At 28.6% G+C, this 15,418-nt stretch overlaps 1 protein-coding gene across 2 annotated transcripts; it reads right to left on the reverse strand.

Moving 5' to 3' along the window:
- Window positions 1–10,793: 10,793 nt before the first annotated feature.
- LOC116774986 (cytochrome P450 4V2-like) lies at window positions 10,794–14,767 on the reverse strand. Of its 2 annotated transcripts, none has more exons than XM_061524136.1 (11): window positions 14,624–14,767; window positions 14,017–14,170; window positions 13,857–13,946; window positions 13,508–13,618; window positions 13,242–13,427; window positions 12,970–13,166; window positions 12,133–12,196; window positions 11,872–12,064; window positions 11,601–11,752; window positions 11,268–11,444; window positions 10,794–11,048 (listed from the first exon to the last, which is right to left on the reverse strand). In XM_061524136.1, the coding sequence occupies exons 2-11, from the start codon at window positions 14,168–14,170 to the stop codon at window positions 10,894–10,896; spliced, it is 1,479 nt and encodes a 492-aa protein (XP_061380120.1). In that variant the 5' UTR covers window positions 14,624–14,767; the 3' UTR covers window positions 10,794–10,893. The 2 variants fall into 2 exon arrangements, with proteins under 2 accessions (XP_061380120.1, XP_061380121.1); XM_061524137.1 differs by lacking the exon at window positions 14,624–14,767 and adding an exon at window positions 14,344–14,519.
- Window positions 14,768–15,418: the final 651 nt, after the last annotated feature.

Here is a 15,418-nt window from a genome sequence, read left to right on the forward strand (position 1 = left end):
GTTATGGAAGAACATTCAAATCACACTTGAACTTAATATGTAATTTACAGTTACGAATCTTAAAAGAAATAATTCCACAAAATTTAAAACAAACAACTATCAATCAAGATTTAATATTTACTTACACAAAAATGTTACCTATACATGAAAAAAACTGAATGTGCAATAATAATGGAGAATAATTGAAAAAAAAAATTTACACACAATAAAATTAAAATAGGGAACGTAATAAAGCGCAGCATTATTAATTCAAAATTTTTGCAACCAGAATACGTCAATTCGTACAGGAAAGAGAACATTAAAATATATGGTACAGAAACTCATCAACCAATTACCAATACATTTGAAAAACACGACCACACCCAAGAACTTAAAATATAAAATAAGACTACCAAGAAATAATGAACCTTAAATCAAACCAATACTTCTAAAATTTTTTTTTATTCATACAAAACATACACACCCAATACAACACACATTCATTCTATTATCAATAATAAATGCAACAAAATAATATCACTAGTAATTTAAATTAATTGTCATAAACTAAATGGAACAACCTGTGTACGCTTTACTTCACACATTAAAACACCTTGTTAAGAAATGTAATAATATATTTTTAATGTTTATCCACATTGAAAATTTAAAACAATGTGACAATCAGAAAGATTTAAGTGAACTTAGTTAATACTGTTAGTGCCTAAATTAGTCATAAATTTTTATAATATATTATTTTTTGTCAATTAATAGTTAAGTAATTGTTTAGTTCAATGAGTAGTAAGTAATTTAACTTGTCAATCACTGACAACACTGTCCTCAGTAAAACATGAATGAGTTTATGAAAGCACCTCTAATAACGTGTGATTGTTGTTTTTATGTATTTGTTTTAAGATAAATAAATAAATAATGTTTACAAATTTATACAGTCACAGACAAAACAAAACAAATATACAAAAATCACCAAAAGAAAAGTCTGTAAAACATAATTGAAAAAGTTGTTAAAATCATCGTCCATCATCCGTTTTTATTACAATAATTTTCGTCAGAAGCGCTGTCGAAGAAGCAATCAAAAGCTACGTATCTACCTTATCAAAGTTCTACGCACTTTCAGTCCACTCTTTTAAGTATATTATATTAAATAATCGCATTAAAAATAAACATTAAGGATAAGTTTATAAGACTTCTTTTGTCATGTTTTTTTTTTTTATAGAGCACATTTATTTACTCATAGGTCCTAAAATAATATAAAGTATTTTCTGTCTTCTGAAAAGTTACCTTGAAATGAGATCTAAGACTTTCGCGAGTATTCATTGCCGAGTCTGCCCGTGATCACGGTTGCTGCAAAGTAACCGAAACATCGGGAGTATGTAGTTAAAGAATTTAAAATCGCTTTGTAAACCCGAAAATATTAGTTATATTTCAAGTCACTGTTTGGTTGGTTATCTATTCGAAATTATTATCTAGTAGTGAATATGACTTTAATAAATTAAAATTAAATCATTTTTAGTTAGCACAACTAATTTAAAGTGGGCACCTAGTAGCATACGTCAGAACGATCACAATATTTAAACTTTAATAATAAATTAATTATTAAAATCATGAAATCATAAATTCTTACCACTAATAAAATTTAAAATTTACAAAGCTATCTACTTCTTGACTTAGCTTAAAGTAATTAAAAGTACTTATAATATTATCGCATACTAGAGAGAGAGATGAGAGTACCAGAGAGATCAGCACAGAACAGATATTTTCTTTTATTTTTATAAGTATAAATGAATAAATTTTCTAAATTATAAGTAGGTTAAATTATTCCTTATTACGTGAGCTATCTTTTGGTAAAATTCCATGCAAAGAGGTCAGGACATATCATAGATAAGACGGATTGAACAAACTGATCGACTGACATACAAAAATTGTTAAAAATGCTATAAATTTTTAAATAAATCTGTAAATGTATCGTTTACAAATCCATATGTATCTCGTAAAATTCGGTTATTTTCATATAATATTATTATTTTACTTATTTGGACTATCATTTAAATTGTAATAACAATGATATTCCGATTATAGGAAACAAACATCGCTACACTGAAACCTACCTTCTCTTTGAAGTCAAGTAACATGTGGTCTTGGTTACTGCATATGACATTACCTATCTGCGAGTACAAGTACCACCAAAATCGATATTAAATAGAAAAAATACGTAGACAAAATGGAAACAAACTTTCAATATCGTATTTTGAGCTAGATGTGTCATTATACTTTGATATGCATTAAGCAAAAATCAATTATTTAAGTTCTAATTACAGTCCAATTTTATTTATTAGTATTCATAGTATACCTAAGATGAAGGAAACTGCTGAATAACTGTACCATTAGTCACTTAATTAATACTAGTACATATTATCTACAACGAAAAGAATGTCTTAGAGTTAAGCGGAGTCAAAATGAATGATCTTATCCTTAATCTTTGAAAGGTTTCCATTAACGTTCGTTGTAAACGCATTATTTGTATTGGCTTATCCATTCTTATTGTTGTTACCGTTAATTAATTCGTCAGTATCCATTTTAGTAAAACATTTATTACGGATGTAATTCCTTCAATAAGTTTAAGTTTCAGATGTCCCCGGAGTCCCTTGCCAATTTCATCTTCCTTCAGTAAGAGCACGTAATAAATTTCCAGATATTCTCTCGGAAGACCACTCAGATATGGATTTTTAATTAACTGATCGATTTCGTCTGCCTCTTTTTAACTATATCACTGTAAGAGCGTGCCTGAAACATGTGATATCTAATATTGAAGAAATAAATGATTACATGTTACTATAAATTTTAAATTTTATGCTCCCTCTGGTTCTTTATCGTATTTTGATATTATTCGATCACCCCGTCCTTTTACAGTTTTGAATGATAAAAATAAAATCTTGATGATTTTTCAATAAAACATATAATTTTTAGACATACATTTCAAAGACGACATATTTTAAAATAAAGTGAAGCTTCGGACTAAATGAAGAGCAAAAGCAATATTTCGCCATCAAAAAACCAACGTCAACGTCAAATCTGTCAAAGCCTCGGCCTATGAAATATGCTGCACATTTACCAAGCAACATATATATTTTGCTTTAAACTCTTTTAACTGTATCGCCATGTGTACATGGTACAAAATTGGTTAGTTAAATCCTACTTTAAATTCACTCTTTCCTAAACCATGGATGGTTTATACAATTACGACTAGACTCCATTTAACACTGTTATATTTACGCAACAATTTTAACAGCTCCATTCAAGGACGTTGTTTCTTTGTTAAAATTTTTGCACGTCCTTTAACAACTCCTTTGTGTTATATTTCGAAAAAGTGAAGTAAAAAATATTAGTTTTGATAACTTTATAATAAATTAACTCTTTTATATAATATTTTTTAAATTGACAGCGAATTCATTATTTTTATATTTTAGAAGATAAGCAACAAAATGCTTCATAGATCCTAGTTTGTTGATGGCTTCAGCTTAAAAAACTATTGCAGTATAACCTTTTAACGATTTTAAATAGTCGCAGTAAAGTCAATTAAGTTAATATACTACAATACAAATTTAGTTTCGTGTTGAATTTTACGATGACCGTCTTTATTATTCGCCTTATCATAAAGTTTCTTTAATTTTGTTTTCACTTTTTATACCAATAGAAACGGTGCCTTATTTCATTTATGAGGCAAGCAATAAATATATTTTGAAGTTTCCTCATTAAAGTAGAAGAGATTTTTCTTCATAAAAAGGAAAAGTTTGTGTATAACCAATTTAAATGTTAAAGTAACTTAATTAGGTCAATAAAATAAAAAAGATATGATTGTATTGCATCGCAAGTAAAAGCAAATGAGTTTTTCAAGTGAATATTGGTGAAAGTTGCTTTATCGGAATGCAAATATTTTGGACCCGATCGTTCTTAATAATAATACTATTAAACATTTTTTTTTTTTGCTTAAAAAAGCAAGAACTTTTAAAACTAACGACGAAAGGTTCTCGTTAGTCTTAATAGTTTCCTTTTAAATAAAAAAGGTCAAATAGTAAAGTAATGATCTATGTTACAAAAGACTGAATTTGTCTTTCTGAAATCGAGCTCTCACTTTTCATTAATCTCGGACATACTTAATGGAATGGTACGCTTTTACAACCATTCACCTAGAATCTATAAATTCTCATCAAGATCTCATATATATTGTATATTCGAATTATTTAATAATTTTAGGAAAGGGTTCCAACAGGCTACTGCCTTATCATAATCCAAAAAAAATTGAAAGAAGAGTTTGTATTTATTTTAATTGAATCGTAGAACAGAAATCACCTCGAAACTGAGGTGTTTTCAATTCATTTTATGTAATAAATCTTTATACGGTTAAGAAACATTAACATAAAAGATTTTCTCATACAGGTAATTGTGAACTCCGTTTTTAAATTTTATTTTATTAAAATTAATACTTTATTGAAATTCTTACTATACTGAAACTAGTGTTAACGACGTAAATCGGCGAGCCAATATTTTTATTAAAATCGCATTCACATATTCCATTTAATACTAAAACTTCATAAATTATAATTTTACTTGTATTCTGACAGTTACACAGTATTGTCAGTTCATTTATGAAAGCTTTCTATGAAGGAGCGATAATTAAATGTGTAGTGTTATTTTTTTCTTAGAACATATTTTCCTCAATAAAATATATATTTCTTTAAAGTTGTCCTTTATCATAGAAAAAATAAAGGACTTTGAAATAGATTCCTTTATTGTTAGCGACAGGTTTTAGTTACACGTTGTTATTGTAAAGGCGACATACCAGATTGGAACGTGACTGTTGATATTCCTTAGTAACAATATTTATTAACACAATCATATATGTGTATAAAAGAGTTATATTTTAATATATAAGTATGTGTATGTACTAGAAGATCCAAAGTCGTCCGACTTTGACAAAACCCGTATTGTTGGTCATTGTAAAATAATTTTCTCGAAGATGTGCTGACGGGCGTACGTTCAATATACGCGTTCAATATATCTCCAAGTCTAAGCCCTCTTATCAGATCGTCAACCGGCACGATGGAGCCACTCTAGTATAATACATAGCTGGCCTGGTATCCCTGGCGGAAGACCACTCGTCCTCGGATCCCTCTACCGTCCATGACCAAACAAACGACTCAACGAAAATCTAGGAGTGTTGGACTGGGCTCAAATTTAGAGACAGCTGTGTGTGGCATAACTTTGTCGGATTAGTGGTAATAAGCCGATGGCAAATAGTGTGGCCTCTCACGGAAAAATGTAAAACACACTAAACTTCTAAATAAAAATCACTTATTATATTTGGCTTTCTTCAAATAAGTGAAACGACAGTTTTCAAAACATTAAGATAATGTTCAACACAGGATATAACTTATTAATCGGTAAACAATTTTTTACATACAGTTAAAGTTGTCCATGTCATATTTGTCTTAACATATTGCTATATAGTTTATGTAAATAAATCTACACAGAAATGTTTATTGAAGGTGATATTTTTAATCTGTCTCAGCTAGTAGTTTTATTTGTAGGTGTAACATAATCGAAATGTCAAATATTTTTGTATATGTAGCAGCAGTTCAGCAGTTAAAAAATTCAATTTATTTTGACTAGAGATCAGAATTGAAACTGTTACATGTCAAAAGTTCAAATTCAGGCCTTTATTTTTAGGACAAATTGAATACATTTCAAGACTACCCACAATACAAATTGTTCAACTTATAAGAAACCTTTTAAAAATATATATACCTTCTTTTGTTATTCCAGGTAAAAATTTTAAAAAAGTCCCTAAGTTACTGAATTAATTTTAAATAAAGTAGGAAATTTTTTTTCTGAAGATATTACGTTCTGTAAAACTATTTTTCGGTAACAGAATTTCTTGAAAAATAAAAACAATTGCAGAGAAATTTTATCAAACAACCATCTTATAAAAAATATTAAATATTAAAAATTGGTAGTAAAAAGAGTGTGGTAAAATTAATAAAGTGTATTTCTTCCTCATTTCATAAAATACCCACTTATTTAATACTTTTTTTACCCGCTAAATATACTTACGTCAAGATCGAATTGCGGCGGCAACCTTGTGCTGGTGTTAACAATTTATTGATATCTGTAAGAAAACATTTGGAGGCAATATAGCAGAGGTCTCAGATCGTAACTCAGCTCGATCAGCTATTGATGAATTATTATTTCTTCACTCTCGATATTAAAAATATAATTATAGAATATCATCATCATCAGCCAATCAAAGCCCACTGCTGAGCAAAGGCCTCTTCTCACGTGGAGAAGGTTAGAGCATTAACCACCACGCTTGCTCAAGGCGGATTGGCAATTTCAATCTTATAATTTGAAATTATAAGACCAGGTTTCCTCACGATGTTTTTCCTTCACCGTCCGTCAGTGGTGTCTAAATACTTTTAGAAAGTACATATGACTCGGAAAAATCACATTGGTACTTGACAGGGTTCGAACCCGCGGCCTCACGTGTGAGAGGCGGGCCTTTAACCTCCAGGCCACCACGACTTCTAGTTATAGAATATACTCGTATATTAAATCCTGCCGTTTGCAATATTAAATTGAAAATGAAGATTTATTTACTTTATCATAGGAAATAGGATGTTTCCCAACTGACATTTCTTGTGACTACACTAACCAACTTTTAGTATTTACATATATTGTCATCTAAACATTTTTATTTAAGGCTACTTCACGCCGATCTTCTGTGAGGGTGTACTTCCCCAGTTTAGCCAGCCCATGTTCGAGTAGTAACTTGACCACAGCTATGATCTACAACCTTTAAAAGTACTCCAAAAACAAAAAAAAAAATTAAAGTATTCCAAAAATATTACCCCATCACACACATGAATACAAACAAATTATATATATACAAACACAGGCTATACAAATTAAATACAACGTCATAAAAACAATAGATCTTTATCTACTTAAAGCGTCCTTAGCTCGAAACAACCAGTAGCTTTGCGGTAGTACTTTAATGCACTTCATAATTCTCATTTGTTCTACTTCCTTACTACTTACTATGCAGTGACTCACGAGAATTATAATAAACATGTATGTATTTTACTAATTTTTACAGGATATTTTTTTGACAAAGGTCACTTAATTAATTACATATTATTTTTGGAAAATAACTTTTCTCTCTTAATTTAAAGTTTAGTTTCTTTCTATACAAAACAATCAATTACTCCTCACTAAAGGCTTTTTTCGATACTTCGTCAATTTCCCTCCAAACCTATTAATCAAATCAGAAACAAGAAAAAAGTGGTAGGTCTAAAAACTATTATATTTTTATGACAAGTTCTACAGTTATTGTGCGGTGATTTTTACAACACATTTTTGAAAAAAATAATAATATAAACGGCTTACTTTACCTTGATGTAATGTAGTGGGCTTTTATACTTATATAATTTTTACCTTAAATTTCACAGACAGTACTGATATTTTAGATGAAATATAATCATAGCTTAAATGATATTTTAAAAATGTTATATGCTTCTTTTCTACCTGTCTACTTAAGAGATATCAGATACATTAAATAAAAAATTAAAAGTATGGAAGATTTTGCATTGATATGGTCGTGATCGATATTTGTAATTCATACAACTATTGTATTCCATCTACTAGTTTGTGTCATACTAAATATGCAATATTCCTAGTTTTTAATACATACATCTACATGCAAGAAAAATATTATTACAACGCATATAAACTGATATATCTTAGGTATCTTTATGAAATAACAATATATTTACACTAATACTCTAGAAAATACATAATATTACCTCATCATAGCTATAATACCATTTGTGGCATATATAAATATTTATAGTGACACGTTAGCTTATACAGCGCTTTACCCTTCTCAGTTGTTCCAAAATCTATACTAATATTATGAACCTCAAGAGTTTGTTTGTTTGTTTAAACGAGCTCATCTCAGAAACTACTGGTTCAAATTGGAAAATTATTTTTGTGTTAAATAGTCCATTTATTGAGGAAGGCTATAGGCTATATTTTATTTATAAAAAATAAGTAATATATATTGATACTTTGTAATCCAAACTGTAAAATCGAAAACCTATATATGCGTGCACCGCAAAAACTGTGGACAATACAACCAAATAATGCACTACGGGTTTGAAGGTTCCATTAAGATCTAGAAAAATGTCCGGGAAAGTATGTAACGGAGTATCATAGTTTAGTCACAATATGTTTTTTTGCTAAAAAAAATTATATTAAATCGTCTGAAGAAAGAAACTACGTTAAATGTGTATCGTAATATTCATCCTTATCCAAATTAAGCATTATCTCATCAAGGGTATTTATTAAGAAGTAAAATACTTTTTATTTCATTCCATTCCATTCGGACATTTCTTTTAGAAGTTATCACGAGTAAAAGACGCTTAGAATTCTTACCTAATAATAATTTATTTACCAAAGAGTTTTATCTTGATATAATACACCTAATATTAAACAATAGTATTTCATTGTGAACAAAATGATCATTAAAAACAATCAAAAAACTTAATTTCAATTAAGGTCTTAGAAAAATATCCCTACTAATATTAAAAATGCTAAAGTTATTCTATCTATCTGTGACGTTTTAACGCCTAAACCGCTGAACCGATTTTGATGAATTTTGGTATAGCGATATATCATATTATATATGGAACCATGAAGGTAGATATATTCTACCTTTTATGTCGATCCCGAATCCCGATCACGACCTCGATCCCAAAACCGCAAGAGTGGAACCATGAAGTGCAGCTCGGGTTCATTGGCCGTAGTGCTATTTTTTTTTAGTTTTATCCCGATCCCGATGTCAAAACTACAGGGATGGAATAATGAAGTGCAGTTTTGATTTAGTGGCCGTAGAGGCAGTGAACAACTCTGATATTCACGCGGATATTTACGATATTTGGTATTAGTTTCAGATAGCATCACCTGATATTAGGTTTAGTGCTGACGACTTATTAAGTTAGAAGTACATTGCAATACTATCATTCTACTAATGTAGCTACTGACAACCCTATTTAGCTTTTAATTGATTTGCACAAAAAAAAATCTTGAAGTTAAAATTTGTAAAGTCTATTTAACTTTTATTCAACATTATTTATTTTACGTATTATTTGTTTATGGGACGTTTATATATCGTAATACATCGAATGTTAATCATTGCACGAATCAATTAATTTTTCAATCGCTTCAAGTTTTGATTATAACATACTTGGATAGTAAATTTTAATGTGTTTTAATTCAAAATGGTGTCAAAGTAATTTTCATCTTATAAAGCAAATCTGAAGGTCGCTTATCGTAATAAATCAAATCGTCTCATTTTAGTAAGGAATGAAAAGTATAACGTTTCTCTAACAAATATTTTTTCTACATACGATGTTGGATTAGAGAAAGTATTTAAGATATTACACATGGCTGCATACAAAAGACATATACAAACTATTTGAACAAAGTAATAAAAAAGAATAAAATTATATTCATGACACGACATTACGAAATCCTGCAAAAAATAACCAAATCTGAAAACAAGAAAACATTTTGGAAGTGAAACTGAATTCAGTCCTAACATCCAAGCTGGTTTCTGTTTTCGCCTTGATTTGCAAAACAAAAGTCGTAATTACAAAATGCTTTATGTTATATCACGGCCATTATATCTTGCGTCATTCGATTTAGGTACATAAGAAAAACATATTATATATAAATTATTGAAAACCAAATTTAGTTTTGACAAATTGTTAAATATTATCCTATATTGGACCTCATGAAAGGTATATCTTTAGGTGGTGCAATAGGACATTGAAAAATTATAAAAAAACAATCAGGAATATTTTGTCATGGTAAGAAAGTTACATACACATATATATATACACTTATATACATATATGTACATATATGTATATATTATGGTTTATTATCACTTGCTCCCTAAAAAATATTGAAAATAAACATAACACGAGATGTTAATATATGAGTAATTTCCAAGAACTTCAAAGAAAGTCGATTTCTATATAAAATTGTTTATATAACTTTTAAAATCATAATTTAGGAGATATTTACGTCGTAATTTTTTTAGTTCTTGCCTTAATTTTTTGTATTGCTTACAGTCGAAAATATTAAAGCTGATTTAGAGGTATTTGTTAATAAATTTTCTTATTACGGGAACCTGAAACTAATTCAAAAAATTTTATAACAATATCTTACTGGATAGTTTGATATATCGTAACTCGTCCATTTAACTATTATATACAATCCAAAACTTCAAAGACCACGGACCGAGCCGATATGAGATAGCCTTTTTATTTTGCTATACATGAAAATTAACTTTTTAAATGAATAATTTTACATGACCATTGGGATTGAAAAGAACCTACTTGGTAGGTTAAAAATATTTCGCCTTTATTTATTTATAATTAAATACAATCGTGCTCTTACTTTTACCAATTCAAACGTTTATTAATTTCTCCATAAAATTTTTATTGCTCTGAATCATTATTCATTTATTTTTTTTATCCTTGAAAATAACATAAATTGTACAGAAGAGCTAACATTTATTATTTAAGTATTTTTAGAAATTTATCTAAAAGAATATTCATAAATTTCTAATCAAAAAAGTTCTTCTATTTTAGGCGACGGGCTAAAAATATTGATTAGTTTATGCTATAACATCGAAAGACATACATAATATATCTCATGAAAAAGTAAGGAATCAGTTGACAGATTACAAATATATATTATTTAATACAATTTATTGAATATATGAACATCTTTTATATTTTAATATTAAAGTAAAAATAGGTACATGTTGTGTAGCTATGTTCTCTTTTTAATAGTAATATAATGCCCAGAAGCAGGTTTCAGCAGTACGTCCAACTTAAGTTTCATATTTTTATGGTTGCCATATATTAGGAAGTTTCGACAAACATGAACCATTGTTGTCTTAATGGACATGAGGGCATAAGTCTTTCCTGAAACCAAAAACACATTAATTATGTTTAAAAAAAAATCTTACCACCCTTTTTCTATTATTATGTTTATATGTTAACTAAGAGACTGTGTACAAAATTTTACATTCATTCTTAGCTTAACATCATATATATATATATATATATATATATATATATATTAGGGAATTAAAATTAAATTCGCTATAACCGTGTTTCTCTTTATGTACATTACATATATACCTATACAAAATCTTCGGCCTACTCCAAAACCTATTGAATTTGCCCATGATGGTAGTAACGATGGATCAAGCCAACGTTCTGGTTTGAATTCCTCGACATCAGGACCCCACTGAGGATGGTGGTATAACGCATATATCGAGAGATACACTGAAGCCCCTTTTGATAATGTGTAATTGCCTAAAAATGTAATATTCATTTTTATAAATAAGGTTGGATACGTCGTTTTATACACTTTGTATTATACAGTATAAAGTAAACGAGTTGAATTTTCAAACTTGATGCTCAGTTACAAAGTACAATGTTTAATAACTAAAAAATTATGAAACTGTTTACGTAATTTCAAGTCCTCTTCAATATCTCTTCCTGTAAGAGCCACGGTGGGGTATAAACGAATTGATTCTTTAATCACCGCATCCAAATAAACCAATTTCGAGAGATCCTCTTTCGTAACATCTCTGTCGTCATTACCAAAAACAGTGTGTAATCTACAAAAGAGAACATAAATAGCACCTTGTTTATTTGTTTCCAACAACTAAATAAGCATATATAAAATATAGCCAAACAAAATACAAAAAAAAAATATTACAGGTTTTGTAATACTTACTCTTCAATAATTTTATTCTGAACGCGTGGGTAAGAACCGATTAGTAACATACAGTATGTTATGGTACCACCAGATGTATCAGAACCACTTACGATAATTGTATCTACATGTTCTTTGATCTCATCTTCAGTCAGGACCTTCGTATTGTGAGACAGTTCCAAAAGCAGTTGAATGAATGGTTTAAATTTTGTTCCTATATTTGTAAGATAGACTAAAAATATATTCCATAACAAATTAAACGAATACGACAAAATTACTCACTATTAAATTTCTCATCCATTGATGACATTTCCTTCATGTAACTCTCTTTTTTCTTTTGTAGAATCTTAAAATAGAAACATTACATTATGGAAAATGAAAGAGTATAAAAAATTATATTGTATAAATTGTAATAAGTTAAACTTCCAATCACTCGGTATTCATGTACATCGCACATTTGTGCACATTTGTGACAGAATTTAAATAGTTTTTGACCATCGCTCATCCCCAGTACATGTCGGATATCTCATTAAAAATATGTTGCCCTTATGTGATTTATGTTACTTTGTTGTTATGGTTATTTGAGCTCCTCAGAAACATACATTAAATATCATAAAATATTATAAAATTTAATATCATATCATAAAATTTTTATATTAACAAACTATTATGAACATAAAAATACAGTATTTCTCTGATAGTGTAGAAGGATTGTGAAATTTTTGTCTTGATTTAACTCAAAAAGTAGGAACTCAACCAATTTTACGTAATACAAGCTATTTTATATTTTTTGTAAAGAAACCGTGTAAAGCCGGGATGGGTATCTAGTAAAATAATAAGAGGAAATCCATTATGAATGCATTAGTGCATAAAGACCGAAAATGAAATTATGGAGATATAGGTCAAAGCGGATAGAAAAAAAAAACACCTTATTAAAAAACTCATAGCCGCAGAAGCAAAAACGACGACCAGTGCAATAAGCTGTTCCACTTATAAGGTTTATTTCTTATTTAAAATAAATGTAACGTGAAGTTGCTATCTTTGAGTTATTTTATTTTAACTAAGTCCAAACAAATATTTGTTACTTATTTCTCATATAAAAAATTAAAAAAAACTTACTGCAGTAGAACCTTCGTGTAATATTTTAATGCAGTCCTTTTCTTGTCGTTTGACACTAGAAAAGTTATATATTATATCTGGATGTAACCAAAATTTCTGGAATCTTGATATGAGAATGTTTAACATTTTGTCTATTGTGCAGACGTATTCAGAGCTTTTAGAGCTATTATTCATAAAGTCATCTCCTAACGCGGTCTCTGTAATTTTTAACGAAATATAAAATGTGGAACACATTTCAGGTTAGCGACCTATACCAATAGCTAAAGACTCACGGCATATTGTTTCCAACGCAATGCGATGACAATAAACGTAGTGATCAAATGGCCCTTTTCCTACTTCAACTTCTAGGCTTCTCACAAAGCGACGGGATTGGCTGTTAAATATACCCAAAAAACTATCAACTACATGCTGATTAAAGGATGGGTTTATTAATCTACGATGGGCTTTCCATATTGATGCTGTAAGAGAATAAGGTTCATCAGGCCGTTTCCAATTAACAAATAATATAGTTATATTACACGTTAATTAATAAACTTACGAGACGCTGTAACAAGTCCATTTCCGAGCCACGGCTTAGCAAAGTCAACTATTTTAAGTTTTAGTAAACATGAGTTCATTACAGTTGCGAAATCATCAGGATCCGCTACAACTAAAATTTATTAAAATATATCACTCTTTCAAACTTATAGTTGATGACCATAAAAACTTATGGTAGTTAAAATTCAATTTAATAATCAACGAGTTTATCGTAATTATAAAAATATGAGAATTGAGTCGTAGAAAGATAATAAAAGATAATTTCATTTTTTGTATAAATTTTTCTCACTAATGTATCAGCCATAATATGACTTGTGAAAATATGACTTGTGAAAATTTTATATACATACAGTAGGAATTTTGTAGTCCAATTATTAGTTTAAGAACTCCATCGTATTTCCGAGATTGTTCAGTTAAAATTGAAATATTTTCCCATAAAGCTGTAAAGTAATAAAATTACTTAGTCCAAAATATATAAAATAAGAATGTGCATTCATAAAATTCACTTACCTTCACTGCCTCCATAAAAATATTGCGCATGACCAATTAGAAACCTTTTTTTATCTGCTAACGGAGGTTCTAATTTGTTTCCATTACTCCTAAACCAATACAACAAGACGAACGATAAAGAGGTTAACACAAATAACAGCGCGATGGTTATCATCTAAAAAAATATTTATAAATAAAAAAAAATATTTATATATCAATAAATTATAAAGAACATTTTAACCATTGATGGATATAAATTCAAATGTCACGCATTTTAATGTTAATATAGAATTGATGACGCAAAGAAATTCTATTACAATAAAAAAAACTCTAAAGAAAGTAGCCTACCGTTGATAGATAATTTTTCCTAAACCTTATATATATATATATATGTGTGTAATTACACTCTATTTAAGCTATTGTTATACATTCACTGAAGCTAAATTAAAACCGCGCTAAAACTTAATCAAAATATATTTTAATGTAAGATAATTTCTATTAAAAAAAAAATATTTATAAAGAATAAAAAACAAAGGACTCGGTTTAGTCCATGAGTTCCAATAAGCCACTGCACCTTTGGTTAATTTTTTTAATATATATATATATATATTAAACAATATTAACATACACTTTATTGACACGTAGTGTCACTTCTCTGTATGAATTTAAACTGATACTCTGTCTCTATAACCCAAAACGACATTGATTTTTACGTCAACTTCGTTAGATAAGAAAATTTTTCTTTATAATACTTTATACCATAACGTAATCAAGATTTCGTAAATTAATTGCAGATTTTGTTAAAACGTCAATGTAACATTTATGACAAATAAAAATGAACTAAAATTTATACAAACACTGTTTGATTCGGTATATTAGTAATCATAAGTATTAATTTTGAATTATATTTAGTGACATATTCATGCTAAACGACGAAAAAGCGGGGATAATGACAATTTAAAAGCATAGGATTAACCAATCCTAGGTCATGAGAAAGGAACAGATTTTCCAAATATCCTAATAAATTTTTCAGGAGCTATTTGGAATGTACTTAATTTAATAAACGAAGTCTGTAAAAACTCGTTCAAACTAAGAAGTTGGTTAAAAACTAGGGAGAACTTCAACGACGGTCAGAAATAGCACTGATTAGAATTTATAAGGCATTATAATTCTTATTACATGCTTATATTTTTAAACAGACGGTCCTCATATAATATGTATAACCAAGCCTATTGTGGGATAAAATAGTAGACGTGAATTTAATTTAAATAATCAATTCAGTTTTTCAACAAGGATGATTATTATTTGAACAAAGACCTAATATTTCAAGATCAACGAGTGTTGCTAGTCAAAATTAGCATTGAAAATGTTAGGTATTTTATTAATAAAATTCTTAATAGATAAAAAAAAATATATATATACT

The sequence above is a fragment of the Danaus plexippus genome, chromosome 23 (assembly GCF_018135715.1).
Source record: "Danaus plexippus chromosome 23, MEX_DaPlex, whole genome shotgun sequence".
NCBI classification, from domain to species: Eukaryota; Metazoa; Arthropoda; class Insecta; order Lepidoptera; family Nymphalidae; genus Danaus; species Danaus plexippus.

What these genes read in the sequence shown, in the direction of transcription:
- LOC116774986 (XM_061524136.1), bottom strand. Translation starts at nt 14,170, where the DNA reads ATGATAACCATCGCGCTGTTATTTGTGTTAACCTCTTTATCGTTCGTC. An exon ending in TGCGTTGGAAACAATATGCC is followed by an intron (nt 13,167 to 13,241) that starts GTGAGTCTTTAG and finishes TAAAAATTACAG; the next exon opens with AGACCGCGTTAGGAGATGAC. An exon ending in AGGCCGAAGATTTTGTATAG is followed by an intron (nt 11,049 to 11,267) that starts GTATATATGTAA and finishes TTTTGGTTTCAG; the next exon opens with GAAAGACTTATGCCCTCATG.